The sequence below is a fragment of the Coturnix japonica genome, chromosome 9 (genome assembly GCF_054131305.1).
Source record: "Coturnix japonica strain WE chromosome 9, WE-NBRP24, whole genome shotgun sequence".
Classification (NCBI taxonomy): domain Eukaryota; kingdom Metazoa; phylum Chordata; class Aves; order Galliformes; family Phasianidae; genus Coturnix; species Coturnix japonica.
In genome coordinates this window covers 8,922,491-8,945,487 of record NC_140671.1, presented here as the reverse complement: position 1 = coordinate 8,945,487, position 22,997 = coordinate 8,922,491, and the positions used below count along the sequence as shown (strand labels likewise).

Genomic DNA, 22,997 nt, shown 5'->3' with positions numbered 1-22,997 from the left:
AAAACGCACCCGGGGCGGAGCCGCGTGGGCTCCGGCCGCGATGGGACGAAGAAGGGAGCGAGCTCCGAGGGCGGCACGGCCGTTTATTGTGAGGAAGGGGCGCCGTTACACCTTGGTGCCCCCCGAGGAGGGCAGCTCGGAGCGCTGCGTCGGGGCGCTCAGCGTGGAGGAGGCGGCGGGGGGCGGTCGGGCTCCGCGCAGCCCCAGCAGCGCCCGGCACTGAGCGCGGAACCGGCCGTCGAGGAAAGCGTAGAGCAGCGGGTTGAGGCAGCTGTTGAGGTAGGCGAGGCAGGTGGCGTAGGGATGCAGGCGGGAGATGAGGCCGAGCAGCGCGCACGGCAGCTCCAGCAGCCCGGCCGCGGCCAGCACGAAGAGGCTCTTGAGCAGGTGGAAGGGCAGCCAGCAGCCGGCGAACACCCCGACCAGCGCCGCGATCAGCCGCAGCAGCCGCCTCCGGGCCGCCGCTTCTGCTCGTCGGGGCCGCAGGTGGCGTCGGACGGCGCTGCCGACGCAGCAGTAGCACACGGCCATGAGCAGCAGCGGAGCGGCGAAGCCCAGCGCGGTGGTCCCGAGACTCAGCGCCGCCGCCGCCCGCTCCGCCCCGCCGCCGTCCCCCCCCAGCCGCAGGTCGCACAACGTGCGGTTCCGCGCGTCCCTCCGCGCCTCGCGGAGCAGCAGAGCGGGCAGAGCCGCCGCCGCCGCCGCCGCCCAGAGCGCGGCCAAAGGACCCAGAGCCGCGGGGCGGCGGACACGGGCGGAGGCGGCGCGGGGCGGCGGGGGGGCGGCGCGGAGCACGGCGCGGTACCGCTCTGCGCTGAGCCCGCCCAGGCAGAAGGCGGAGGCGAACATGTTGAGCAGCACCAGGTAACTGCTGAGCTTGCACAGCGCGGCGCCGAACGGCCAGTGGAAGCGCAGCGCCGTGTAGGCGGCCCACAGCGGCAGCGTGGCCACGAAGGCCAGGTCGGCCAGCGCCAGGTTGCCGATGTAGGCGTCGGCCGAGCGCCGCTTGGATCGGGGACCCCGCCACACCGTCAGCAGCACCAGCGCGTTGCCAGCCAGCCCCAGCACGAAGACCAGAGCGTACAGAGCGGGCAGCAAAGCGAACGACGCCTCCCAGTCCGCCTGCCAGGAGCACGCCGTCCCGTTGCCCTCCTCCTCCGCCTCCCCGTAGTAATAATCCGCCTCCGCGTAGTCCATCGCCCCCTCCCCGCGCCCCGCGGCGATGCCCCTTAATAAGGAGACACCGAGCACCGCCCCGAGGAGGCGGAGAGCGGCGGGGGCGGCTCCGGGGGGCGACGGAGGGGGTGAGGGTAAAGGGTAACCACAGTGCGGCCACGAGGGATGTGGGGGATGAACCGGGGATGCGGGAGTGGGGTTTGTGTGGGTGGGAACGTGAGAGGGACGGGATACGGGCAGGGAAGCAGCGGAGATGCTGTGGGGATACAGATAGGGATGCAGTAAGGAAGCAGCGGAGATGCAGTGATGCAGTAAGGATGCAGTGGGGATGCCATAGGGAAGCAGCAAGGATGCAGTAAGGATACAGACAAGGAAGCAGCAGGGATGCAGGAGGGGATACAGATAGGGATGCAAAAGGGATGCAGCAGGGAAGTGGCAGAGATGCAGTGGGGATGCAATAAGGATGCAGTAAGGATACAGGCAGGGAAGCAGCAGGGATGCAGTAGGGAAGCAGCAGGGATGCAGGCAGGGATGCAGTAAAGATGCAACAGGGATGCAGTAGTGCAAAAGCTCCCTGCTGAGCACACTGTGGTACAGCTGATGCCGCTCTGGGCACAGTGGCATCCCACCCTACCTCACACCTGCGGTGCTATTGCTGGTGTGGCCATGCCAGAGGTGAGCAGGACCTGCAGGTGGCAGGGAAGAAGGCAAAGCAATCCCCACAGCATCCTGGCCAAGGTGTCCGGAAGCAAATCCTCTGTCACCGGGTCTGGTTTCATGCAGATCACCCTGTTTTATCTTTTTTTTTTCCCATCTCTCAGACAAGAACACCCTTGTTTTGAAGGGACCCTCACAGAAGCTGCTTCCCCTGTGTGGGTCCCGGGGTGGCACCCAGCCAGCAGCAGTGCTGCCAGCAGTGGGGTGTGGGGCTGCTGCACACAGCAGAGGATCTTCCCTTGCTGGGATGGAGCAGGTTCCCATTCCTGCTCCCCAGTGTGGCTGATGCCCCTGTGCTGCAGTGGAGCTGGCCCTGATGCAGTGCTCCAATGACCTGCACTGGCCACATCTGTTGTCGTTTTCCCATAAGGGCTGCTCTGGGCTTTGGCACCATCTTTTCTGGGACATCTTTAACCATCACCACTATGCAAAGATGGAAATGTCTTTGTCCAACATTGCCAGGAGCAGCTGGGGGAGCTATTTCTGCACTGGGGGACAGGGGAGGCTCAGGGTTTTGAGGGCTGCCCTGCCTTCTTTGCAGGGATTGGGGAGGGCTGGGCTGGCTGGTTCTTGGCCAGGGATGCAAAAGAATCATATCATCATATCATATCATATCATATATCATATCATATCATAATTTCACACCCTTTGGCACAGGGTCTCCAGCAAACTGAACAGCCATCCAGGACAGCAATATCCTGCTTGTCCCAATCCTCTGGCATTTTACTTTAAGGTCCAGTGCTGTGACCAGTGCAGTGCCCTCAGCCCAACAGATCACACACAGTGAGCACATCTTTCCTCCTGCTGGCCCACATTTCAGCATCAGGGCTCCTTGTTGTTCATGCAGAGGATTGCAGCTTCCCAATGTGGCTTCTGCAGACCCCTACATCACATCTGCCTGTATTCTCCATCTCTATTCTGAAAGTATCCTCCATTTTCTCTGTCTGTTTGTGCTGCGCTGAGGCTCCAGCTGGTGCAGCGGGGAGGGCTGTGTCCCTGGCACTTGCAGAAGCATTCACAGGAGGTGCCACTTCCCGTCTGTCTCCCCACTGATTTCATCTGTCGCTTCTTTCTTCCAGCAGCAGCTGCACCTCCACTGAACTTATAGAGGCTCTTCAGTCCTTCCTTTTCCCTGAGATCGTTGCTCTGCAACAGACAGAAGATGAACGAGCAGCTTTTCTCATATCCCTGAATTTGCACCTGGGCTGTTTTTCCAGGGCTCTGATGCACACAGCCTCATCTGCCTACCCAGCAGTATCTCATAGTCTCACACACTCCCGGCCCTTAGGGCACAGCAGCTTTGCCACCCACTTACAAGAGAGAACGGTTCTGTTGGGAAACAGGAGGAGAAGGAGCCCTGGGCTGAGCTGAAGCCCTGCAGATCCAGCCAGGGCAGAGCCAGGGGCAGCAGACAGCCCTGTTGCATCGCTGGTGGGCAAAGCAGAGGGAACCTGTTCCTTTCCCAGGGCAGATGCAGTTAAGGGGGACAAGTTTGTCCGCTTCATAAACAAATGTACAGGAGGCCAGTTAAAACCTGGGGGCATTTCCCTGCAAAGATAATGAGGCTGGTTTGCAAATTAGGGGAGCAAAAGGAAAATGCTGTTAATGTTGTTCTTGGGTTATAAGCCAGCAATTGCCTGCAGGTGTGAGGCTTTCTTAACCACATAGTAAAAAGGAGAAGGCAGTGCTGAGAGTTTCCCACATCCCCAGGGTTCAAAGGGGAAACACAGCTGGTATTGCCTTACCTCCCTACTAAATGGGGTGGTATTGCCTTACCTCCCTACTAAATGGGGTGGTATTGCTCAGCTGTTTGAAGGCATTTGAAAGGACCAGCTCTCCATTTTGGCTCCCCACAGGTGGGGCTTCTCACAGGATGAGGGATGTGGGCAGATGGAATGGCACAGGGGGGGCTCTCACAGTGCTGCTGTGAGGAGTAGGATGCCAGTGTTCAGGGAGTGAGTGGATTCTGATGGTTTCAGTGCTCAGGGTTGCAGAAAGGGCAAGGGCACTGTGATTATTATGGCATATTTAGTGATATGAAAGCATGGATCTGTGGATATTGATCCCAAATAGATTCCTTTGCATCTGTTTACGCATTGCCTTTGATTGTTGCTTTGTTATCAGCCACTGGAGCTTTCTAGTTGTGTCTGTACAATGCAGGAGGCTGCCAAGAAAGCTCCAGGTCTTGTTTTTTCTCTCAAAAGACCCCAATGGTAACAACATGGGGTTGGTGCATTCCTGCAGCCTTCCCTCTGTGCCCGCAGGGCTGCAGGCCGCAGCCTAGGCCCAGCACCAGCCCTGCTCCCATCTGTGCCAGGCTGTGCTGTCAGAGCGGCCTGGTGAGGAGAGAGCCTCAGCCAGCCTTCTTCCTCTGGAAGTGATTAAAAAGAAAGATGCCATTGAAACCATTTGCATACCCACTGCCTGAAACCAGGTTCCTTCATGCAGAAGGAATTGTGTATAAGTTTAAAATCCGCTATGGCAACTTGCAGAGGTGAGGAACTGAGGACTTTGATAGGCCGCCTCTCAGTTTCTAGAAGGTGTGGTAATGGCAGGCCTGAGAAATGGGAGGGGTGCTCTTAAATATTAATAAAAATGAGCAGAGCCAGAGGATCTGTGAGCACCATTCTGAGAAATGTGCCCTGTTTGTGATGTTCTGTTGCCGTTTAAACTCTGTCAGAGAATGTAATTTCCCCCCTTCCCTTCCCCAGGTGGGACTAATTCTTTCTATCTGTTTTCACAGTGCTCCTGAACTCAACAACACTGAAATTGCTGTCAAGGAGTTTGAGGTAGGATATGAAGCCATAACAGTCGGTATGTTTCTGTAGTGCAGCTCAGGTGATATGAAGGGAGTGGGGAGAAGGAAAAGCAAAGCTGTATGTATGTATCCAGAATATCCTTTCCAACAACTCATCCAAACTGTAAAGTTATTTTATTTCAAATCCTGAACAAACACTGAGCTCCAGTAGAGCTGTGGATATGTTGTCAGTATTATTCCCTCACTTTTTTGGTCTTTCCAGGAAGCAATTCGAGTCATCCTTGGAAATCTTGATGATTTACATCCATTTTCTACAGACCACTTTACCATCTTTCCATGTATCCTTTCCTGCTCATGAAAGAAAAGATTCCTTGAGTTGTAAATGTTGCAGAGTTGCTTCACTCAGCATCCATGTTCAGTACTGTGCAGATCTTTAGCTACTTTGAGCTTAACAATTTGATGTTACCTGAGGACCCACCTCAGCCGTTGCTTTCAGCAAAGAACTGATTTCAAAGGAGTCTTTTGCAGTGTTTTTAGACCAGTGACTCCAAGTTCCAAGTGAGATTTAGACAGAGAAAACCACAGAAGCGACCTGAAAGATCATCTATTTCCAGAAATGAAAGCACATATACTGAGTCATAGTGAGCCCACCAAACACAATGGCAAGCACGGCTTGTGCACTGCTTTAGAACATTAATGAAATGAGAAATGTTCCTTACAGACTCAGCAGCTTTGTGCTACTGGTAGAGAAGGCAACGTAGTGCTTTGTTTGTAAGTCTTAACATTGCTCTCAGATTTAAGCAAATGGGAAAGAGTATCAGAAATGAGATTCAAACACAAGAATGTCGATCTCGTGCCTTATCCCTACATTTGCACCATGTATCTAGAGCTCAACTCATTCCAGCAAAGCCTGTCTTTGGGTAAGTCTGCCTGGTTATGTTTGGGTCATTTCCTGAACAAAGAAGTGTTTTTCAGTAGCTTTTCAGTTTCAGTGCACTGTGTGTAAGTTCAGCAGGCTGTCCTGTTCTCAGGAAGTAAGGCACAAAGCAGATATGTACTTATAAGTTGGTTGGAGAAACTCCAGTGTAAACCATCACCAAGCTTTGTCATCCTTCTGTTACAGGTAAAGAAGTAAACAGTGACACTTCTGAGCCTGTAAGTTGCATGTGTGTGTTCTGAGTTACAGTCCAGTCTGAAGCAGCAGAGTACACAGGGATATTCCAGGCTGCAGCCAAAACTGCTGCAAGATGGGAAATGCTCAAGTTTTACATTTACTGCTAATTGGAAATGATAAATTGGCACTACTGGTGCAGTTCTTGGGCTGGCTTCTCTCTGGTTCATCTCTCTGAATATAAAAGCTAATATTTTACTCACAAGTCCTTTCTGTTTCCATTGTGTAAGGATGAATGACTGCACTAAATAGAAGCACACATTAATTCTGAATCTTGTTATTAAATAGAAAAGCCATAATCAAGTGTTGCCAATACAAACTTTGCAATGTTTTGAAGGTCAAGAGAAAAAGTGAAATACCAGAAACTACTGAGATGGAAGAAATGGTGAAGAGAAGAAGAACTGAAGGTCAAATGGAGACCTCATACCCATTGTTGTGTATGGACAGGTCAGTCAACTACAAAACATTCTCCAAGGCCATACAGAAATATCTTTCCTATGCCACCGACCTTCTGTGCTCATCATTACTGTGTAGTCCTTTTCCCTGTTGTTCTCCCTTCCCTTTCACTGATGACACCTTTCCCACTCTTGGATTTCTTATTGGGAATGTGTACACATTTTCTCTTCCTTCTCAATGAAAATTAGAACCCTGAGTACAAATATATGCTCAGGGTATGTATTTTGTTGCCTGGAGGTACTAAAGACTTAAAAATAAAGTGCTTATAGTGCCCATAGACACGATTGCTTGACTGCTTCCTTTTTGTAAGTTCTCTGTAAACTCAGTTCTTATTTATTTCACTTCTTTTTAGCCCTGGAGCTGAGAGTGCTCACCGTGTAATTAAAGCAGAGCATAGATTTGACAAGGTAGGCTACAGGATATTCAGAAAGAAGCAACAGTATTTATTTAGACCTAGGTGCTTAAGACGGCAAGCATAAAATGCCTTCAGGTAGGTTCTCCCCTGAGAGTGACATCCTCGATTGCTGTTTATCACAATTAGCCAGGTAATGAGTTTTACAGAGAGACCACACAAGCCTTTCTGGTTCTTTAGCTAAGAACACTAAGGGTAAGCTTAACCTCTGAGAGAGCCTGAAGAATGGCCTGCCTTGACTTCAAGCCTCCAGATGCCTTCTTCATATCAGACCCCACAGAGAGCCTGCAGTAGGTGCTGACTTTGATGTCAATACTTGGAACTCACCACAACTCTGCACAGATGGCCTTGTAGGCATCTACCTCTCCTCCTTAAAAAGCATAATGAGTTTTCTGACTATGTCATCAGTAGTGATATTAATGAGGGGGCTGTTCCAGAGGGATCAGAGGTGCTTCCTAAACCCTCTCCTCTCATAATGCCTTGTCAGGAAGGGAGGATTATTTCCTTCCCGTCCTTCAGGCATCGTTTTGACAGCCAGCTGTCAAATCCAGCCTACACATCTTCCTTTAGATTTTGTCATTTAGTTCTTAAAGCAAGCAGGTCAACAGACCCCTCCTGTGAGATACAATTTCAAGTTTTTGGGCTGTGTTTTCTTTCAGAATTATGCCAAAGAAATTCAGTGTGAGCATAATCCATCATCCCTCAGCATGGGCTGCAAGCAAGAGAGTTTATGTAAGTAAGGAATTATTTCTTACAGGAGGAGTTTGAGGGAGGGTGTGAGTTTGTACTTCTCTTCTTGCTCCTGTTCCTTCCAGGGAGACCTGTGGGAAATAACATGGAACAAAGAGCAGAATCCAGCCAGCCTGAGGGTGGAACGCGGGTACTGCAACCAATGGACCAAATCACAGCCAAAGGAATTGAGGAGCCTAAACCAGGAGCTCTCTCAAAGCTCTGGAAAAGGTACCTGTGTTACAGCTGTGAGCAGCTCCTACTTAAAGCTGCCTTACAGCGCAGCTTTTGTTATCCCCCAGGGCCGCCTGTTCTCTTATCTCCTGCATTTTAAAGGAGAACCGTGTTCCTCACCCAGAGCTGGTGACACACTGGAGCAGGTTGCCCATGGAGGCTGTGGGTGCCCCATCCCTGCAGGCATTCAAGGCCTCATATCAGATACAGAGCGCCATCTACAGCCAGGCTGCTGCCAGACTCAACACCTCCCAGCAGAACCTCACGGGGATCGAGCTTTACTCCCATTCAGGGGATCCTAAAAACCCTTTTCAATCATAACAACGCCATTCCCCGGGTTATTCTGTGTTTCCTCCCCACGTTTCCATCTCACGCTGTGCCATCCCTTTCATCCCTCCCATCCTCACATCACCACCTTGTGCCTCACGCTCCGGTTTTGTTCCCTAGGCTGTTATCTCCGCTGCAGCACCTCTTCGGTGGGAAGCACTGAGCTGTGTAGAGACCAACCAGCTCCTACTGCAAACACCGCCTTGTGTTCTCTGTTTCCCCCCGCCTCGCAAATGCTTCGCGTTCAGTTTCCTATTTGCAAATACCCGCAGCGAAGGTGCTGCCTTACAAACAAGGAACTTCGCAGCCTTCAGCTTTGCAGCTCCGCGTTTTGAGCCGCTGTTTGCTCCTAATAAAACAAATAACCCGCTCGGGTCGCTCCTTATTCCGGCCGTGGATGGGGACACGAGGATTCCGCCCTTTCCGCTCTCATACCCGGCGCTGTTTCCTGTTTCCGCCCCGTCATGGCGCCGCCGGGTGCCCGTAAGCGGCGCGGACCGAGCGGAGCTGGGGAGAAGAACCGGGCAGCTCCAGCGGTACGAGGGTGTGGGGATGGGGGTTGAAGCCGTGGGTCCCTTCCCGTGTCCGCTGCACGGAGCCGGCCTGCCCGGTATCCAGCGCCGCGTCCCCACGTGCTGTTGGCTCCGTTGCCCCCGGTCCCCCCGTACCCGTGTCCCAGCCGCCCCCGGTTCCCGTCCCCGCGTCCCTCACACACCGTCACCGTTTCCAGTTTCCTGTGCCCTCGCTGCCCTCATTCCCCACGGCTGAGGACGATGGTGCCGACGCGGCGGACGCGGCGGCGATGGTGCGGGCGCAGAACAAGAAGAAGAAATCCGGAGGCTTCCAGTCCATGGGTACGTGTGGGGTTGGGGTCGCCCCCCCTGCAGGGCTCCTCATCACCCACATCCCCTCACTACTTCATGTCCCTGTAGGGCTGAGCTACCCCGTCTTCAAGGGTGTGATGAAGAAGGGCTACAAAGTGCCCACTCCCATCCAGAGGAAGGTGAGGCGCTGGCTGTGGGTGCTGTGTCGTGTCCCCCCATAACGGAGCACTGACAGCAGGGCTGCATCCCACAGACCATCCCGGTGATCCTGCGTGGCCGTGACGTGGTGGCGATGGCGCGGACGGGCAGTGGGAAGACGGCCTGCTTCCTCCTGCCCATGTTCGAGCGGCTGAAGGCACCCAGCCCTTCTGGAGCACGCGCCCTTATCCTCTCACCCACCCGTGAACTGGCCCTGCAGACCCTCAAGTTCACCAAGGAGGTACGGGGATGGGCAGGCACCATTTGGGGTTGGAATCCCAATGTGCTTTAGCCTCACTGTTTCCCTTCTCGCCCTGCAGCTGGGCAAGTTCACAGGCTTGAAGACCGCTCTTGTGCTGGGGGGAGACAAGTGAGTGCTATCCCTGCTGTCAGCAGGTCCCTGCCAGCCCCCACGTCCTTAAAACAGCCCCAAACCTGCCCAACCTTGGGGGGATATGGGCTGAGCCATCCCCTGCCATTGGGCTCTCTCCACTCTCACAGGATGGAGGATCAGTTTGCTGCGCTGCACGAGAACCCTGACATGTGAGTGTGGGCGCAGGGGAGGGGACTTGGTGGGAACATGGCCGGCAAGGTCAGGTTTGGGATGATGTGGGGAGACTGGAAGCAGCTCGGTGTCACCATCTCTGCCCCTCACAGAATCATTGCCACCCCTGGGCGCCTGGTGCATGTAGCAGTGGAGATGAACCTGAAGCTGCACAGCGTGGAGTACGTGGTGTTCGACGAGGCTGACAGGTCAGTCAGTGCTTGGAGAAGGTGGTGATGGCAGCAGGGGGACTTTGGCTGCCACATCCCATGTGCTCTCCCTGCAGACTCTTTGAGATGGGCTTTGCAGAACAGCTCCAAGAGATCCTCGCTCGGCTGCCGGGTAGCCACCAGACTGTCCTCTTCTCAGCCACGCTGCCCAAGCTGCTCGTTGAGTTTGCCCGTGCTGGTGAGAAGCGTGGGGTAGATGGGCTGGGATGGGACTGGCTCCAAGGCTTGGTGATCCTATACTGGTGGCAGTGATCCACTGGGGGGATTTCTCCCAGGCCTGCAGCTGTGATGGTCACAGGACTGGAGAAACAGAGCTGGGTTGAGGCTGGGCCAAGTAGATTTGCCCAGTATCTGGATCTGGTCCCAGCACTGTGTCTCATATGCCGCCATGTCCCACAGGTCTCACTGAACCAATGCTGATACGTCTGGATGTGGAGTCAAAGCTGAGTGAGCAGCTCAAGGTGAGCTTTGTGCCTCTTCCTCCAGCGTCAGGTGCCCCCGTGCCTACAAGTTACCCCGTGGTGGCTGGAGACTCATAAGGAGTGACCAGCGTGGAAGGGAGTGAGTGCTGTGAGGTGTCCCCAAGAGCCCAGCGGCCCAGAAGGGCTGAGCCCTGCCCTCCCTTTGCAGCTGGCTTTCTTCCACGTGCGTGGAGATGACAAACCAGCTGTGCTGCTCCACCTGCTCCGCAACGTGGTGAAGCCCCAGGATCAGACAGTTGTCTTTGTGGCTACAAAGCACCACACAGAGTATCTGAAGGAGGTCAGTGGCACCCAGGGTACCCAGTGTTTGGGGTCTGGGTGGGCACTTTGGGGACTCAGCACCCCGAGGACCCTTTCCATGGGCTGGAGGTCCATTTCCAAGTGGGTTCTGTGCTCTCTTCCTTCTGTCTGCAGCTACTCACGTCCCAGGGCATCTGCTGTACCCATATCTACAGCTCACTGGACCAGACTGCCCGCAAGATCAACATTGCCAGGTTTGCCCATGGCAAGTGCCAGGTGCTGCTGGTGACAGACGTGGCCGCCCGTGGGCTCGACATCCCCATGCTGGACAATGTCATCAACTACAGCTTCCCTGCCAAGTCCAAGCTGTTTGTGCACCGTGTTGGTAGGTGTCACCTCAGGGTGATGGGGTCAGGGTGTAAGTGGGCTGACCCTTGGGGTCCTGGAGTATCAGCAGGTCCCTGTCCCAGATGAGGGGCTGATGCTGGCTTTGGTTTCCCACCCTCCCCTCCTCCTCACCCTGCCAGGTCGTGTGGCCCGGGCTGGCCGCAGTGGCACTGCCTACTCTCTGGTGGCTCCTGATGAGATGCCCTACATCTTTGACCTCCATCTCTTCCTGGGGCGCCCACTCATCCTTGCTGGTGCCCAAGAGATGCCTGCAGGTGAGGGGGACCCAAACGTGTAGAGGTGGCTGCACATCCTTTGTGGTTTATCCATGGACTTTGTGGTCCTGCATCCAGCTTTTGTGCAGAAGGGTTTTGTACCCTCTTGCTCCCAGGGTGTGGGTTGCAGAGAGCTGATGTTCTGTCCCTGGTGCTGCAGATGCAGATGGGGTCCTGGGTCGCGTCCCGCAGAGCTTGGTGGATGATGAGGAGTGTCTGCTGCTGACAGACCACGAGGGCTCACTGGAGCTGCAGAGCCTGCGCCGTGTGGCTGACAATGCCCAGAAGCAGTACCTGCGCTCCCGGCCCGGCCCCTCACCCGAGTCCATCAAGAGGGTGAAGGAGATGGACACGTCTCAGCTGGGCATCCACCCACTCTTCAGTGAGTGCCTCAGGGCGCTGTGGGACGGCATCCTTCTCCCTTATGGACAAACTGATCCATATTTGCTCCCCAGGTGCTCACTTTGAAGACACAGAACTGGAGAGGCTGAAGTTAGTGGACAGCATTAAAGCCTACAAGTCCAAGGCGGTGAGCTGGAGCCTGTGGATGGAAGGCAGAGGGAGGGGAGGGACTGGAAAAGAGGGAGGTCCCATAGAATCACAGAGGTTGGAAAATGCCTCTAAAGATCATCAAGCCCAACCATCCACCCATCCTCACGGTGCCCACTAAAGTATGCATTCCTGGCGTTTGTTGTGTCTCTGTGCACAGACCATCTTTGAGATCAACGCCACAGCCCACACGTTGGCCAGCAGCATCATGCGCTCCAAGCGGCGGCACGATCGTGCCCTCATCGAGAAGTTCCAGCGTGGGCAGCAGGAGAAGCGGGCAGCAGCTCTCGAGGGACAGAGGCTGCACCCTGTCACCCCAGCCACCCCCAGGCCTGAGGAGGAGGAAGGAGAGGAGGAAAACCTCCAGGTAACAGGGCTGGGACGGGGCTGTGTCTTGGCTTTGGAGTGAGCATATGAACCTCCAGAAGAACCTGGCCTTGGGACGTGAGCCCCCAGCCCCTTGTTTGCCCCCTTCCAGGAGGTGTTCTCCACCATGGTGGGACGGAAGCGCAAGCGGAGCTGGGCTGCAGGAGATGGTGCCAGGAAAAAGCCACAGCCACCAGCACAGCGGGACGAGGACTTCTACATCCCATATCGGCCTAAGGACTTTGAGAGTGAGCGGGGGTGAGTTGGGAACGCTCCCCCCACCCTCCTGCAGCAGCCTGGGCTGCTCTCATTGCCCCCCTCTGCGCAGGTTGAGTGTTGGCGGTGAGGGCAGTGCCTTTGAGCAGCAGGCGGCTGGGGCTGTGCTGGATCTCATGGGCGATGAAAGCCACAACCTGAACAGGAGCAAACAGCTGCTGAAGTGGTGAGTGGGGTCTGAATGTGACAGGGAAGAGCTGGGCAAGGAGCAGAGCCCAGGGGGGTGTTTCTCTTCCATCGCAGCCAGTGAGTTGTGCTGTGTATTGGGCATTGTCAGGTAGAACTGGGATGCCCAATGAGGAAGATGGAGGTGGTTTGTTGTTCAAGAGTCTCCCACCCTCTTTGCTCCCTCTTTAAAAGGGACCGCAAGAAGAAGCGCTTTGTGGGACAGACGGGCCAGGAGGAGAAGAAGAAAGTGCGGACGGAGAGTGGGCACTACATCAGCAGCTCCTACAAGAACAACCTGTATCCTGCCCACACGGTGCTGGGAGAGCGGGCTGTGGTGCTGCAGGAGAGGGAGGTGGGGAGGGGGTGAGTGATGTAAAGTGCTGTGCCTGCCCTTAACCTGCCGCAGCTATGAGAAGTGGAAGCAGAAAAACAAGGTTGATGAGCGAGACGAGGATGAAGACAACCAAGGAGGCCGGGAGCAGTACAGAGGGAAGCACAAACGTGGGCACGGTGAGTACCCCGACAAGCACCGGTCCCCATAGCACCCCCCTGCTACCTTTGGGACCTCCAAGCGTGGTTTTACATCCACTCATGGCCCTGTCTGTCCCACAGCCCCCCGGAAGGCCCCTGGCCAGGGCAAGGTGCGCTCGGAGCTGAAGACCAAGCAGCAGATCCTGAAGCAGCGCAAGGCAGCGGCCAAGCAGCGCTTCCTGCAGCGCGGGGGCATGAAGCGCCTGAGGGCACGGAACCGGCAGCGGATGCGGGAGCTGCAGCAGATGGCGTTTGGCCGCGTTGGGGCCACCAAGAAGGGAAAGCTCCGGAAAAAGATGTAGGAGGTGACCTGGCAAAGGACACATCAAATAGATACCTGCCTGGTTTTGTACCCTGCCTCCTCTCTTGCATCTCGTGCCTTGGGGTAATTCCTCCCTTAGGTGCAATTCTAAAAGAACCCAGTGCTCCGGGGCTGCAGCTGTGCTATGTTTTAATGGGAAAAGGCTTTATCAGTACCAAAGGCCTGAAGATGAGCAGCTGCTCTACTGTTGTCTGTCCCGGTGCCTTGCAGGAGGCCACTTGAGGAGTGATTTCCATGCTCCGCTGTATCCTAAGTCCATCTATTCCTGGCTGGGAGGCGCTGTGACAGCCCTGTGATGCCATGGCTGTGTGGTGGTGGTGGCAGGCACATGAGGACACAGCCCCAGCTCGGCACAGATGGCAGCCAGGTCCTGCATGCAGAGCAGCAGCTGGGGACACAGGGACCTCTGTGTCACAGTGGAATCCATATCCCTCCCAGCCCCATGGCTGCTAAACAGCACTCACCACGTCCAGCTGTGCCTCTGTGTCCTCCAGGGCTACATCCTTGGGGACCTGCAGCCTCGTAGTGGCGAGCTGGAAGAGGCTCAGCACTGCCATCCGGATCTGCCCCAGCAGCAGCATCTTCTGGGCTGCCTCACTCTGCAGCTGAGCCCAGCGGGACTCCTGGGGGCAGGGAACAGCTCAGGGCTGCGGGTGGTCCCACCCCACAGCCCTTTGCCATAGGGGTCCCGCAGCTTTTACCTCCTTCAGCACATCACTGCGGGCAGCTTCCAGGCGTGCACGGAGCCGGAGCATCTCCTCCTTCCTGCTGCTGAGCTCGTTGTCAGCCTCCTTGCAGCACTGCTGGAGTTGAGCCCTGCCCTGGGCCACTGCCACACGTCCAGCCTCCACCTGCTGCAGCAGCACTGCCCGCACCTCTGCCAGTGCCCCGAAATGTGCCAGCATGGATGGCACGTCCTGAAATGGGCCAGCATGAAATGGGCCAGCATGGATGGCATGTCCTGAAACTGGGCCGCAGTGTTGGGATGAACAGGACACGGCCAGGCCCTTTGGGACAGGAGCCCTCCCCCTACCCCTCACCTGCCCCGTGGCTGCCTGCACATCCTGCAAGAAGGCACCAAAGACATGGAGGCTCCGCAGGCGCCGTCCCAGTTGCTCCCTGTGCTGCTGCAGCCTCTCCAGCTCCTGCTGCAGCCGTGAGGCCTCAGCTCTGTGCTGTGCCGCCCGCACCCGCTCCTCAGCTGCCCGCTGCTGTGCCCGCTGTCGCCTCGCTGACATGGCCTGCAGCACGGGGAGAGGCCATTGGTGGGATGGCAGAGGGCCGTGGCCATAAGCCTGGCCCTGAACCCGCTCACACCTTGAGGAAGGCGTTGAATTTGATGGTGTCATCACGGAGCTGCTCTTCCCGCTGGCCCAGCTGCTGCCAGCGCTGTGCCAGGCGCTCCATCCGCTGCTGGAAGTGCTGAGGGGGGCAGGGACACTGAATCACGGGGGTCAAGGGGGACCCTCTAGAAATCCCCCATCCCAGCCCCTCTGCAGGTTCCCTACAGTGGTTACACAGGGACGCTGTCCAGCTGGGATGTGAGCACCTCCAGAGCAGGACCCTCCACCACCTCTCTGGGCTCCGACCTGAATCATCCCCATGTTATTCCTCCCCAGACTCTACACTCGCCCTTGTTGACCTTCTTAAGGTTCCTCTCCCCACCACAACCCACTGTGACCCCAAAGGAAATCTGTGGTTTCAGTCCCACTTTGGATGGAAAACAAGCACACATGGGGGGCACGTGTTGTGCTGGGGGCTGTACCTCCCGCTGGGCCTGCAGGGCTCGTTCCACCTCCACCACCTCCCTCCTTTTCAGCAGCAGGCGCCTGGAGGGCAGCAGAGATGCTGAGTCCCACGTTGGCACCGTCCTGTGACACACACACACACCATCACATCCAGCAGCACTGCCAGGACACCCAGCCCCAACAGAACCCCCCCAAAGTGCCTGCCCAGGCTCAGCCACGAGGTGGGCATGTTACCCAAGTTACCCCAGCTGGGCTAGGTGCTGCCTGCTGGGCTGGGGACGCCTCCGAGCCTTCCGCCCACCCCAAGATCAGCTGCACAAACATCCCCTTGGGGAGCACTGGCACAATGGCAGCCCACATGAGGAAGCAGGGGCACTCACTGGAGCCGCAGCTTGTCCTGGAACACCCTGCTCAGATGCTCCTCCAGACCTGGGGATGTCTTTGGGGCCTCATCTGGAGCCCGTGCAGCACGGGGAGGAGCTGGACGTGGTGCAGCCATTGCAGGGCAGCCGGTGTTGCTGGCACACAATGTTGTTGCCAGGGGCAGCCAGAGGCTCCCTCAGAGGTTTCCTTCCCACAGCCCTGAGCGTCACCCACAAGGCTGGGAGGACACACGTGTGGCCAAGGAGGGCTCTGACAGGGAACCCAGGCTGCAGTGTGACTTGTCATTGCTGGGGCCTGACCTGGAAGCATCATTGGGCAGGAGACAGTGGGGTACCAGTGCACATACACAACTGCTCCCTTCCCCACCTCACCTTCAGTCCCCCCTCGTTCCCCCAGGTGCACTCAGATTCCCTCCATTCCCTGTGTGTCTGCTCACATCCTTCCATCCACCCCTGCAGACCTTTATCTATTCCTCAATCCCCTCCTGTACACTCCCACCCCTCTGAATCCCCCCCTTCCCCTCCCCCGTGGCTTCCCTCACCCCCTCCTCTCTGGGTCCAAGAACAACACTGCAGAAGGGCTTGGGATAAAAACAATTATTTATAATAAAAACAATTAAGCCTCCTTGAAGAGTCAGCATCCTCCCCCCCCATCCTGCCCCATCCACCAGCTGTTTCTTCCATCACCCCCCCAAGGCAAGGTCCTCCATTGTGCTCCCCACAGCTCTGGCACTGCTGGCAGTGATGGAGCCCAAACCCCCATACCGTACCCAAGGCTGACCTGAACAGGCCCCTGGCACCTATCTGCCGAGCTCTGCACCTGTGCTGGGTGCCACCTTGTTAAGGAGGGTATCTGAGACAAAGAGGAACAGGAAAAGAGAGAAGGGGAGAAACCAGGCTGGAAGGGTGGAGTGAAAGCTGGGGAAGGGGGAGTGGAGAAGGAAGCGAGGTGCTTTGGCTGAACCAGATGACTGCAGGACATGAACAGTCTGCAATCAGCCACACGGCGATGAGGACGTTTGGTGCCATTCCACAAGGAATGGGTGTTATTTATGTGGCTTGTGTGTCTTCTCCACTTGGCTTCTGAAGAGGGACCCCACTGTGCTGCTCGCCCTCATCTCCTACACAGGGCACAAAGCAGCACCTCAGCAAGAGCCAACAAGATATAGAGCAGCTCTTCCCCCCCTTTGTTGCTCCAGACCCCAAACCCAGCTTGCAGGAGGGCACCAGGGCTCACCTTCTGCTGGGCAGTTGAGATACGCAGCCTGGATGCTGTTCCCATTGACCAGCGCCATCACCTCGTGCTTGGTGGAGCTGCCCATCGTGTCCTCTTCCCCATTCCCCTCATCATCATCATCATCTTCAGAGTCCACCAGCACTAAGACATCATCCGAGACCTGGCTCCTGTCAACAGCAGAGTGAGGGGAGGTGGGCTGATGCTAAGAACAGCTTTCTCTTGACCCTGTTCCTCCAGACTGCATCTCCCCTGGCCCTGACAACTCTATACACCCATTTGGATGGACTCTTCCAACCCTGCACTAACCGTGTTCGAAGAATAGCTGGTTTCAGACCCTGCTGGCAGCAACACCACCAACAGCATCCTGCACTGCTTCCCATTCGTCTTCCAAAGTCCTCCAACCATCTCATCAACAGTCATGTACTACACTGCAAGAGCCCCTCCCGAGCGGAGTTATCCTCCCTTCCTGCACAGATGGGGAACTGGAGGCACACAGAATAGAGTCTTCCCATGCCGCAGCACCACAGCTGTGGGAACAGAACCAACAAGGGCAGGGAGAGGGAGCAGGGCCAGGAGGGGTGACAGCAAGAAGCAGAGAAGAAACCCAGTACACCGGAATCCCCACAGATGTATTCATCCACATGCAGCTCCCAGACAGCCCCACCAGAGGAACAGAAGGACACAGTGCAGGCACCCATGCAGAGAAGCAGAAGATTGACATTTCACTTTACTCACCAAGGTTTAGGGCTCACCAGCACCATGGAGGAGCTCTCCTGCACAGCTTTCCCCCATGCTAACAGGACCACCTCTGAGTGTCCAGAGGCAATGACAACTGCTCCCCTCATCCTCCTGTTCCCTCATTCATGCCAAGCCTCACCCAGCCCTGCTGAGCCCTTCCACTCCCACCTAAGAACAGCTCTGCTCTGCCCTACTGGAGATCATGGCTGCCAGGACAGCAGGCTAACAAACCTGGGCAGGACCAGATGGAGGAAAATCAACTCACCTGAACGCAGCACCTGAATGGGAGAGAAGGGAGGAGAGAAGGGAGTGTTAGAAACTGACCCCAGAGCAGCCTGCTGGTTTTGCTGTGCAGCCCCTACCAGCTGTGCATCAGAGCTTGGAAGGAAAGGGAGGAGGAGGAATGGCTCTGCACAGCTCCCTGTAGCAGCTCAGGGCAAGATGTTTGAAACATGCAGCTATGGAAGGGCCTTGTGTTCCAGCCCAGCTCCTCCAGGGCTGGCTGGTACGCTCCTGAACTGGAGCAGCATGATGCCCAAGAGCTGGGGATAGCCAGTAGCTGACTCCAGCACATCAGGAAGGGCAGGTAGGTTAGGGATAATCCCACCCCCAGCCCCTGGCTTGCTCCTACCTCTGAGGCACAAGAGAGGATTGTAGTACAAGACAACCCCAGAGATGGTGAGAACAGTCATCAGGGACAGGACCACCACAGCACCCACAACTCCAACTATGTTCGTTGGTTCTGCAGAAAGAGGAGACACGTGAAGCCAACATGTCACTGGGATGTGGATGAATGCCCTGTTTAAATAACAGGAGTCTCAGTGCTGCACAGCTCTGATTTCCCATCATTTCAACTGTCCAACCACCACACAAGGTGTGTTTGTATGGCAAAACAATCATGCTTCACTGACACAGAAAACAACACTGCAAGGTTCTTGTGAAAACAAATCAGCTCCTGCCTGTTGCTGCTTGAGTGTTCTGCCCCAAAACCCACAGGAAGGAGCAAGGAGAAGCTGCGCACCTCTCTCATACCCGCTGCACCAACATGAGAGGAATGGGGTCTTTTAACAGCAGGGATGAAGAGACCCAGTCCTGCACCTCACTTGCTGCAAGTGCATGGGAAGCGTCAGTGGACAATCAGTGGCAAATGCAGCAGTTGCCATGAGCTGCACCCCTGCTTTCCTCACATCCCTGCCACAGCAATCCCAGGCAGCCCTACTCACGCTTCACTGTCAGGCAGACAAACACCTCCCTCAGCCCCACGGGGTTCTGTGCCTTGCAGACGTAACAGCCCCCGTCGGTGCCCTGGGAGCAGTTCTGGATGGTGAGGTGGGACACGTTGCCCTCCTGGGCAATGAAGTACCTCCCCCCAGGTTCAATCTCTGGCTGGGTGATGCCCCTCAGCCAGGTGAGTCTTGCTGCAGGCACGCTCTCGGTCACGCGGCACGTCAGGGTCACATTGTCACCCACAAAACAGGTCTTTGGGGGCTCCAATTCCAGCGAAGGGACTTCTGAACAGCACAGAAGGAAAGAAACAGTCAAGGAGGGGACCGAAGAGTTTAACATAACAAGCTATCAGCCATCCAACTGATTAGTAATCATTAACAGAAGGAAGCATTTTGGTTGAGACTTGAGCAGCCTTCCATGGAGCGATATGATATGATATGAACAACTTTCACTTTCCCATTTTTGACACCTGTGTTTATATCGACAGAGGACAATGGCTGGAGGGCGGCCAGTAGAAATATGGCAGAGGAGGAAAGCAGCCCAGGGGGCTGGGGACGCACAACCATTCCAACATAAACCCAGCCCCAGCAAACTTAAGCTGAGCAAGGCACTAAAACCACTGGTTCATCTTCTCTGTTCATGCCACAAGTGTGAGTGTTTGCACAGGTGAAAAGGTTGGTGCACGGGGATTTGTCAGCCCAAAATACGACTCAACAACAACTGTGCCATGCTACACCTCACCTGCAGGACCTCTGTCACCTCTGCACAGCCAAATCCTGCCAGTCTGCCTCATTTGCATCCCTCCCCTGCTGCAAGAACCAGCAAACCTGGCTCTGGAGGGCAGAGAACGATCAGGGTACCTGTCTGCCCCATCATTAATCATTAATATGGTGAGGAAACCAACTTACTTATCTCCACAGAGCATGCGGGCTCCTCTTGCTCGACAACGTGGCTCCCGACACACTTGAACACTTTGCGGTGGGAGAGGTGAGAGCTGTTCAGTGTTTCCACGTGGGTGTCTGAGGAGCTCGTAGAGCTGATGAGCCAGCTGGAGTTCTCCAGATCGTGCCCCTCTTCTCTCCAGTGCAGGGTGGGGTGGGGATGCCCCCCGGGCCAGCTGCAAAACAGCTGCAGCATCAGCCCTGAGGAGGAGGTCTCAGCCCAGCACTTCGGGGTGGACCGTGGTGGATCTATCAGCAAGAAGGGCACAGAGTTAGAAACAGATCTGAGTCACCTGGTGTCCCGGGCTGGAACCTCAGCAAAAGCTTGGTTTTGCAATCATTCTCCTTGAAGGTCTCCATGGTTTCCCTGCCTGTGTTTCTCCCTGACCTGTGCACCACTGCCTCAGGGGAGCATAACTGAACGACAGCCAACAGGGACAAAGCAGGAGGCTGCTCTGCAGAAAGTATCACAGCAACCACTAGAATACAAGGGAAGGACAAATTTCTGCCACAGCTTTATCTGATGCAAACAGCTGTCACTGCAGTGTGGGGTCACACTGCCTCACTCAGCCCCTTGCTGTGCTACGCTCACATCACAGCCCAGCGGTGGGGACAAACTCCATGAAAAGGAAGGTGGGTAAAGCACTGCTGGGTTCAGGCCAGGGCCAATCACCGGGTAACCAAGACTGCGTTTGTTATTTAAATAAAGAAACAACTAACGGCAGGATGGGGCAGAAACCCATAGAAACACAAGAGCAGTCCCCTCGGGCAGAGCAGAGCTCACATTTCATGCAGCTCCAGTTCATGGCTCTCCCCCATCATCTGGTTTCTGGGGCTGCCCAAGAGTACGACTTTGGTGGAGAAGCTGTAGCATATACACACCCATACACAGATACACACACGTGTTCTTTTAACAGCCAGAGGGATTCTGGACTCTGATCCAGGCAGAAGTAACACATAGTGTCCCTGCACTAATTGCCTGCTACAATGCTCAACAAGACCTTACTGAGAGATGCTGCTATAGAAAGCCCCAACGAAGAGGCGTCAGAGGGACGAGTTATGCTTATTTTGTAAAGCATTTTTCAAGTCACGGGAGAAATCACATAATTTGGATTAAAGGGCAAAAAAAAACCATGGCAAAAACCCATGTGAGCTGCAATAATACCTTCTCGAGGCTTGGCTTCCCAGGAACAATATACATGCACCTTTTATGATCTCTGAGAACAGCCAACTGTGGCTCTCTATGGCACAAATTGCTCCTATGGCCAACAGAGAGCGTGAAAGAAAATGAGTATTTACTTCTAATGTTATGCTGATAAGCTCCAACTTCTAGCCTGTGCTGATGTTGCTTCTACTGACCTTAAGCATCACTAGAAACCTCTCTTCAACCTGCTTAAAGAGACCCCAGTAGTGCATACCACCTTTGTGACCTTTAACTGACAAGTCACACATTAACAAACCCATTTCAGAGAGTGGTACCAATGCTTGGCATGTCCACAGAAGATCACAAAGAAGAGCCTTAGCATAAAAAAGCCTTCAGACATCAATTAGAGAATGTTCAGATAGGAGACTGGGAAATGCTGGTGATGGCTTTTGCTCACGAGCATTTTGCTTTGCTGCTCTAGATTTAAGGCTCCTCTTTCTAAGCTCCAAGCCCACAGATTCTCTATAGTAGCCTAAGGTTTGATTCCTTCAGTCCAGCCCCCATGAGCCTCCAACCCCATCTGCAGGTTTCTCGCCCCAGGAAGGGAATTTTCACCTGTGTGAACGTTCAGAGATTTAATCTGTACAGAACAGGTACAACTTTTACAACACATACCCGTCAACAAGCTCCGACAAAGAAGCAACACCCTGAATGCAAATAGAACACAGGCATCACTCTGCAAATGTTGACAGAAAGATCAGCAAGAAAAAGAAAGACCTGGTAAAGCACAGATTGGCAATGAAGCAGAACTGGCAGCAGCCTTTCGCTCTTCCAAAACCCTATGGTTGGCACGGAGGACAGCAGGTCACAGCCCAGGTCTGAAGGCCTATGAAGACTTCTAAGAGAATGGATAAGGAATGGAAATGGGACTCATGCAACCCAAGGGCAGAAATTCAGTCATGGGACAGACTTACTGGCTACCAGGAGCTGAACTCTGTGCTCGTGGTCTGTCTTGTTCAGCACTTCCTTACACGTGTAGTTGCCCTCGTCCTGCAGCCGCAGCTCCGAGATGCGCAGGGAGCTGTTGTCCACCAGAGAGAAGCGAATGTCTGGGGGGAAGGCGACCCTCGAGGAGAAGAGTGGGGGAAAAGAGTGCGGGTCCCCTTGGAACCACAGCACCTCAGTGGCCTCCTTGGAGACATTGCGGCACAAGAGGAGGATGCTGCCTCCCACCTTCCCAAAGACTACTTCTGCTGTTCCTGCAAAACAGAAGGGAGAGCGTTAGGGATGCGGGGAATACATGGAGCCCCTTTCCTCAAGCTCGTCAAGTCCTCTGTCCAAGTGGAACCCAGTGCAGAGAGGGCCTTTTTGAGTCCAGCCCTGCTGGAGGTGGATGGGGATTAAGAAGGGAAAGGTGATTTAGGAAGCAAAACGCTCGTATTCCTGCCGTGCCTCCCGCTGCCATAGCGCTGCACTGAGGTACCTCATGCCGCCCCTCAGCCCGTACCTGCAGCGCTGCGGAGCGGCACCTGCGCCCACCCCCAGAGCGCGAGCAGCAGCCCGGCCCGCACCGACCCGCCGCCGAACCGCATCGCCGTCCGCCTCCACCGGCACCTCCCGCTGGGGCCGGACCCGCCCGGGGGCGGTGACGACCCGCCCTCCTCCCTCACCTCCCGCTCGGGTTCCCGGTCGCCGCCCCGCTGAGGGGACACCCCGGGGGCCGCCCGCCGCCATCTTGGCCGCCCCCCGCCGCCATTTTGAGCGCCCCCGGCCGCTGCCGCCATGTTGGGCGCCCCTCCGCTGCTTTACGACCATCTTAAACCACCTCCGGCATCGCACAACGAGGAAAGCGGGCCGGGCCGGCTCGGGGGGAGGAATCGGCTTTGTGTGAGGCCGAGCAGTTGCTGCCTGTGCCAGAAATAAGGCAGTTCTCTGCAGGGCCAAGGCCGAGAGCTGCTCGGGGCGATCGGCGCAGCGCCCGCTGGCAGCCACAGCCCACGTTTACAGCTCGTCTTGGGACACTGTGTATCGTCGGGGATTAACAGCCGTGTGCCAGCTGGTGTGCTATAAACTTTATTATCCCTAAGCACCGGCCAATGCCCTCAAGGCCGCCCGCCCCGGGGCAGCGCAACGCACCGCCACCACTTGGGGGCGCCATAACGATGGGAGCCAATGGGAGCGGAGCGCGGCGTCGCCGTAGCCAATAG

General features: G+C 55.7%; 4 protein-coding genes across 14 annotated transcripts; 2 read left to right on the top strand and 2 right to left on the bottom strand.

The window, feature by feature from the left end:
- Positions 1 to 41: 41 nt before the first annotated feature.
- Positions 42 to 8,351, top strand: MAJIN (membrane anchored junction protein). Of its 4 annotated transcripts, none has more exons than XM_085556183.1 (10): positions 42 to 864; positions 4,637 to 4,682; positions 4,914 to 4,989; positions 5,446 to 5,571; positions 5,775 to 5,806; positions 6,160 to 6,269; positions 6,631 to 6,685; positions 7,350 to 7,422; positions 7,506 to 7,650; positions 8,101 to 8,351. In XM_085556183.1, the coding sequence occupies exons 1-10, from the start codon at positions 530 to 532 to the stop codon at positions 8,141 to 8,143; spliced, it is 1,041 nt and encodes a 346-aa protein (XP_085412309.1). In that variant the 5' UTR covers positions 42 to 529; the 3' UTR covers positions 8,144 to 8,351. The 4 variants fall into 4 exon arrangements, with proteins under 4 accessions (XP_085412309.1, XP_085412308.1, XP_032303828.2 ...); XM_032447937.2 differs by lacking the exon at positions 42 to 864 and adding an exon at positions 3,025 to 4,387; XM_085556182.1 differs by lacking the exon at positions 6,631 to 6,685.
- A 69-nt stretch (positions 8,352 to 8,420) lies between these two features.
- Positions 8,421 to 13,402, top strand: DDX54 (DEAD-box helicase 54). The gene is made up of 20 exons (XM_015877998.3): positions 8,421 to 8,516; positions 8,711 to 8,834; positions 8,913 to 8,983; positions 9,058 to 9,243; positions 9,323 to 9,372; positions 9,504 to 9,545; positions 9,660 to 9,755; positions 9,833 to 9,954; positions 10,176 to 10,237; positions 10,407 to 10,538; positions 10,673 to 10,883; positions 11,026 to 11,160; positions 11,321 to 11,542; positions 11,616 to 11,689; positions 11,870 to 12,076; positions 12,188 to 12,333; positions 12,404 to 12,517; positions 12,712 to 12,816; positions 12,926 to 13,029; positions 13,132 to 13,402. Exons 1-20 carry the CDS (start codon positions 8,445 to 8,447, stop codon positions 13,350 to 13,352), a joined length of 2,496 nt encoding a protein of 831 aa, XP_015733484.2. The 5' UTR covers positions 8,421 to 8,444; the 3' UTR covers positions 13,353 to 13,402.
- An 82-nt stretch (positions 13,403 to 13,484) lies between these two features.
- Positions 13,485 to 16,039, bottom strand: CFAP73 (cilia and flagella associated protein 73). 2 transcript variants are annotated; one of them, XM_015878000.3, is made up of 7 exons: positions 15,501 to 16,039; positions 15,138 to 15,243; positions 14,690 to 14,794; positions 14,413 to 14,613; positions 14,074 to 14,289; positions 13,837 to 13,995; positions 13,485 to 13,760 (listed from the first exon to the last, which is right to left on the bottom strand). In XM_015878000.3, the coding sequence occupies exons 1-7, from the start codon at positions 15,617 to 15,619 to the stop codon at positions 13,632 to 13,634; spliced, it is 1,035 nt and encodes a 344-aa protein (XP_015733486.2). In that variant the 5' UTR covers positions 15,620 to 16,039; the 3' UTR covers positions 13,485 to 13,631. The 2 variants fall into 2 exon arrangements, with proteins under 2 accessions (XP_015733486.2, XP_085412310.1); XM_085556184.1 differs by having other exon boundaries at positions 14,074 to 14,613; positions 15,501 to 16,014.
- Positions 16,040 to 16,085: 46 nt separating this feature from the next.
- Positions 16,086 to 22,883, bottom strand: VSIG10 (V-set and immunoglobulin domain containing 10). 7 transcript variants are annotated; one of them, XR_014949181.1, is made up of 8 exons: positions 22,461 to 22,883; positions 21,765 to 22,049; positions 19,614 to 19,895; positions 18,702 to 18,989; positions 18,110 to 18,220; positions 17,047 to 17,756; positions 16,741 to 16,907; positions 16,086 to 16,624 (listed from the first exon to the last, which is right to left on the bottom strand). XR_014949181.1 is itself a non-coding variant. In XM_015878007.3 (8 exons), the coding sequence occupies exons 1-8, from the start codon at positions 22,603 to 22,605 to the stop codon at positions 16,554 to 16,556; spliced, it is 1,362 nt and encodes a 453-aa protein (XP_015733493.2). In that variant the 5' UTR covers positions 22,606 to 22,883; the 3' UTR covers positions 16,086 to 16,553. The 7 variants fall into 7 exon arrangements, 5 of the variants coding, with proteins under 5 accessions (XP_015733493.2, XP_085412296.1, XP_085412297.1 ...); XR_014949182.1 differs by lacking the exon at positions 22,461 to 22,883 and adding an exon at positions 22,298 to 22,409; XM_015878007.3 differs by having other exon boundaries at positions 17,744 to 17,756.
- Between the last annotated feature and the right edge of the window lie 114 nt (positions 22,884 to 22,997).

Excerpts from the sequence above, each read along its gene's own strand:
- MAJIN (XM_085556182.1), top strand. The coding sequence starts at position 530 with ATGAGCAGCAGCGGAGCGGCGAAGCCCAGCGCGGTGGTCCCGAGACTC. Across the intron at positions 5,572-5,774 it reads CCAGCAAAGCCTGTCTTTGG|GTAAAGAAGTAAACAGTGAC; the intron begins GTAAGTCTGCCT and ends CTTCTGTTACAG. Across the intron at positions 7,423-7,505 it reads CTGCAAGCAAGAGAGTTTAT|GGAGACCTGTGGGAAATAAC; the intron begins GTAAGTAAGGAA and ends TGTTCCTTCCAG.
- DDX54 (XM_015877998.3), top strand. The coding sequence starts at position 8,445 with ATGGCGCCGCCGGGTGCCCGTAAGCGGCGCGGACCGAGCGGAGCTGGG. Across the intron at positions 9,373-9,503 it reads CTTGTGCTGGGGGGAGACAA|GATGGAGGATCAGTTTGCTG; the intron begins GTGAGTGCTATC and ends CCACTCTCACAG. Across the intron at positions 10,884-11,025 it reads GCTGTTTGTGCACCGTGTTG|GTCGTGTGGCCCGGGCTGGC; the intron begins GTAGGTGTCACC and ends TCACCCTGCCAG.
- CFAP73 (XM_085556184.1), bottom strand. The coding sequence starts at position 15,619 with ATGGCTGCACCACGTCCAGCTCCTCCCCGTGCTGCACGGGCTCCAGAT. Across the intron at positions 14,795-15,137 it reads CCCTGCAGGCCCAGCGGGAG|CACTTCCAGCAGCGGATGGA; the intron begins GTACAGCCCCCA and ends TGCCCCCCTCAG. Across the intron at positions 13,996-14,073 it reads GCAGTGATGTGCTGAAGGAG|GAGTCCCGCTGGGCTCAGCT; the intron begins GTAAAAGCTGCG and ends CCCTGCCCCCAG.
- VSIG10 (XM_015878007.3), bottom strand. The coding sequence starts at position 22,605 with ATGGTCGTAAAGCAGCGGAGGGGCGCCCAACATGGCGGCAGCGGCCGG. Across the intron at positions 18,990-19,613 it reads CGCATGCTCTGTGGAGATAA|AAGTCCCTTCGCTGGAATTG; the intron begins GTAAGTTGGTTT and ends TGTGCTGTTCAG. Across the intron at positions 18,221-18,701 it reads TGTCTGCCTGACAGTGAAGC|AACCAACGAACATAGTTGGA; the intron begins GTGAGTAGGGCT and ends CTCTTTCTGCAG.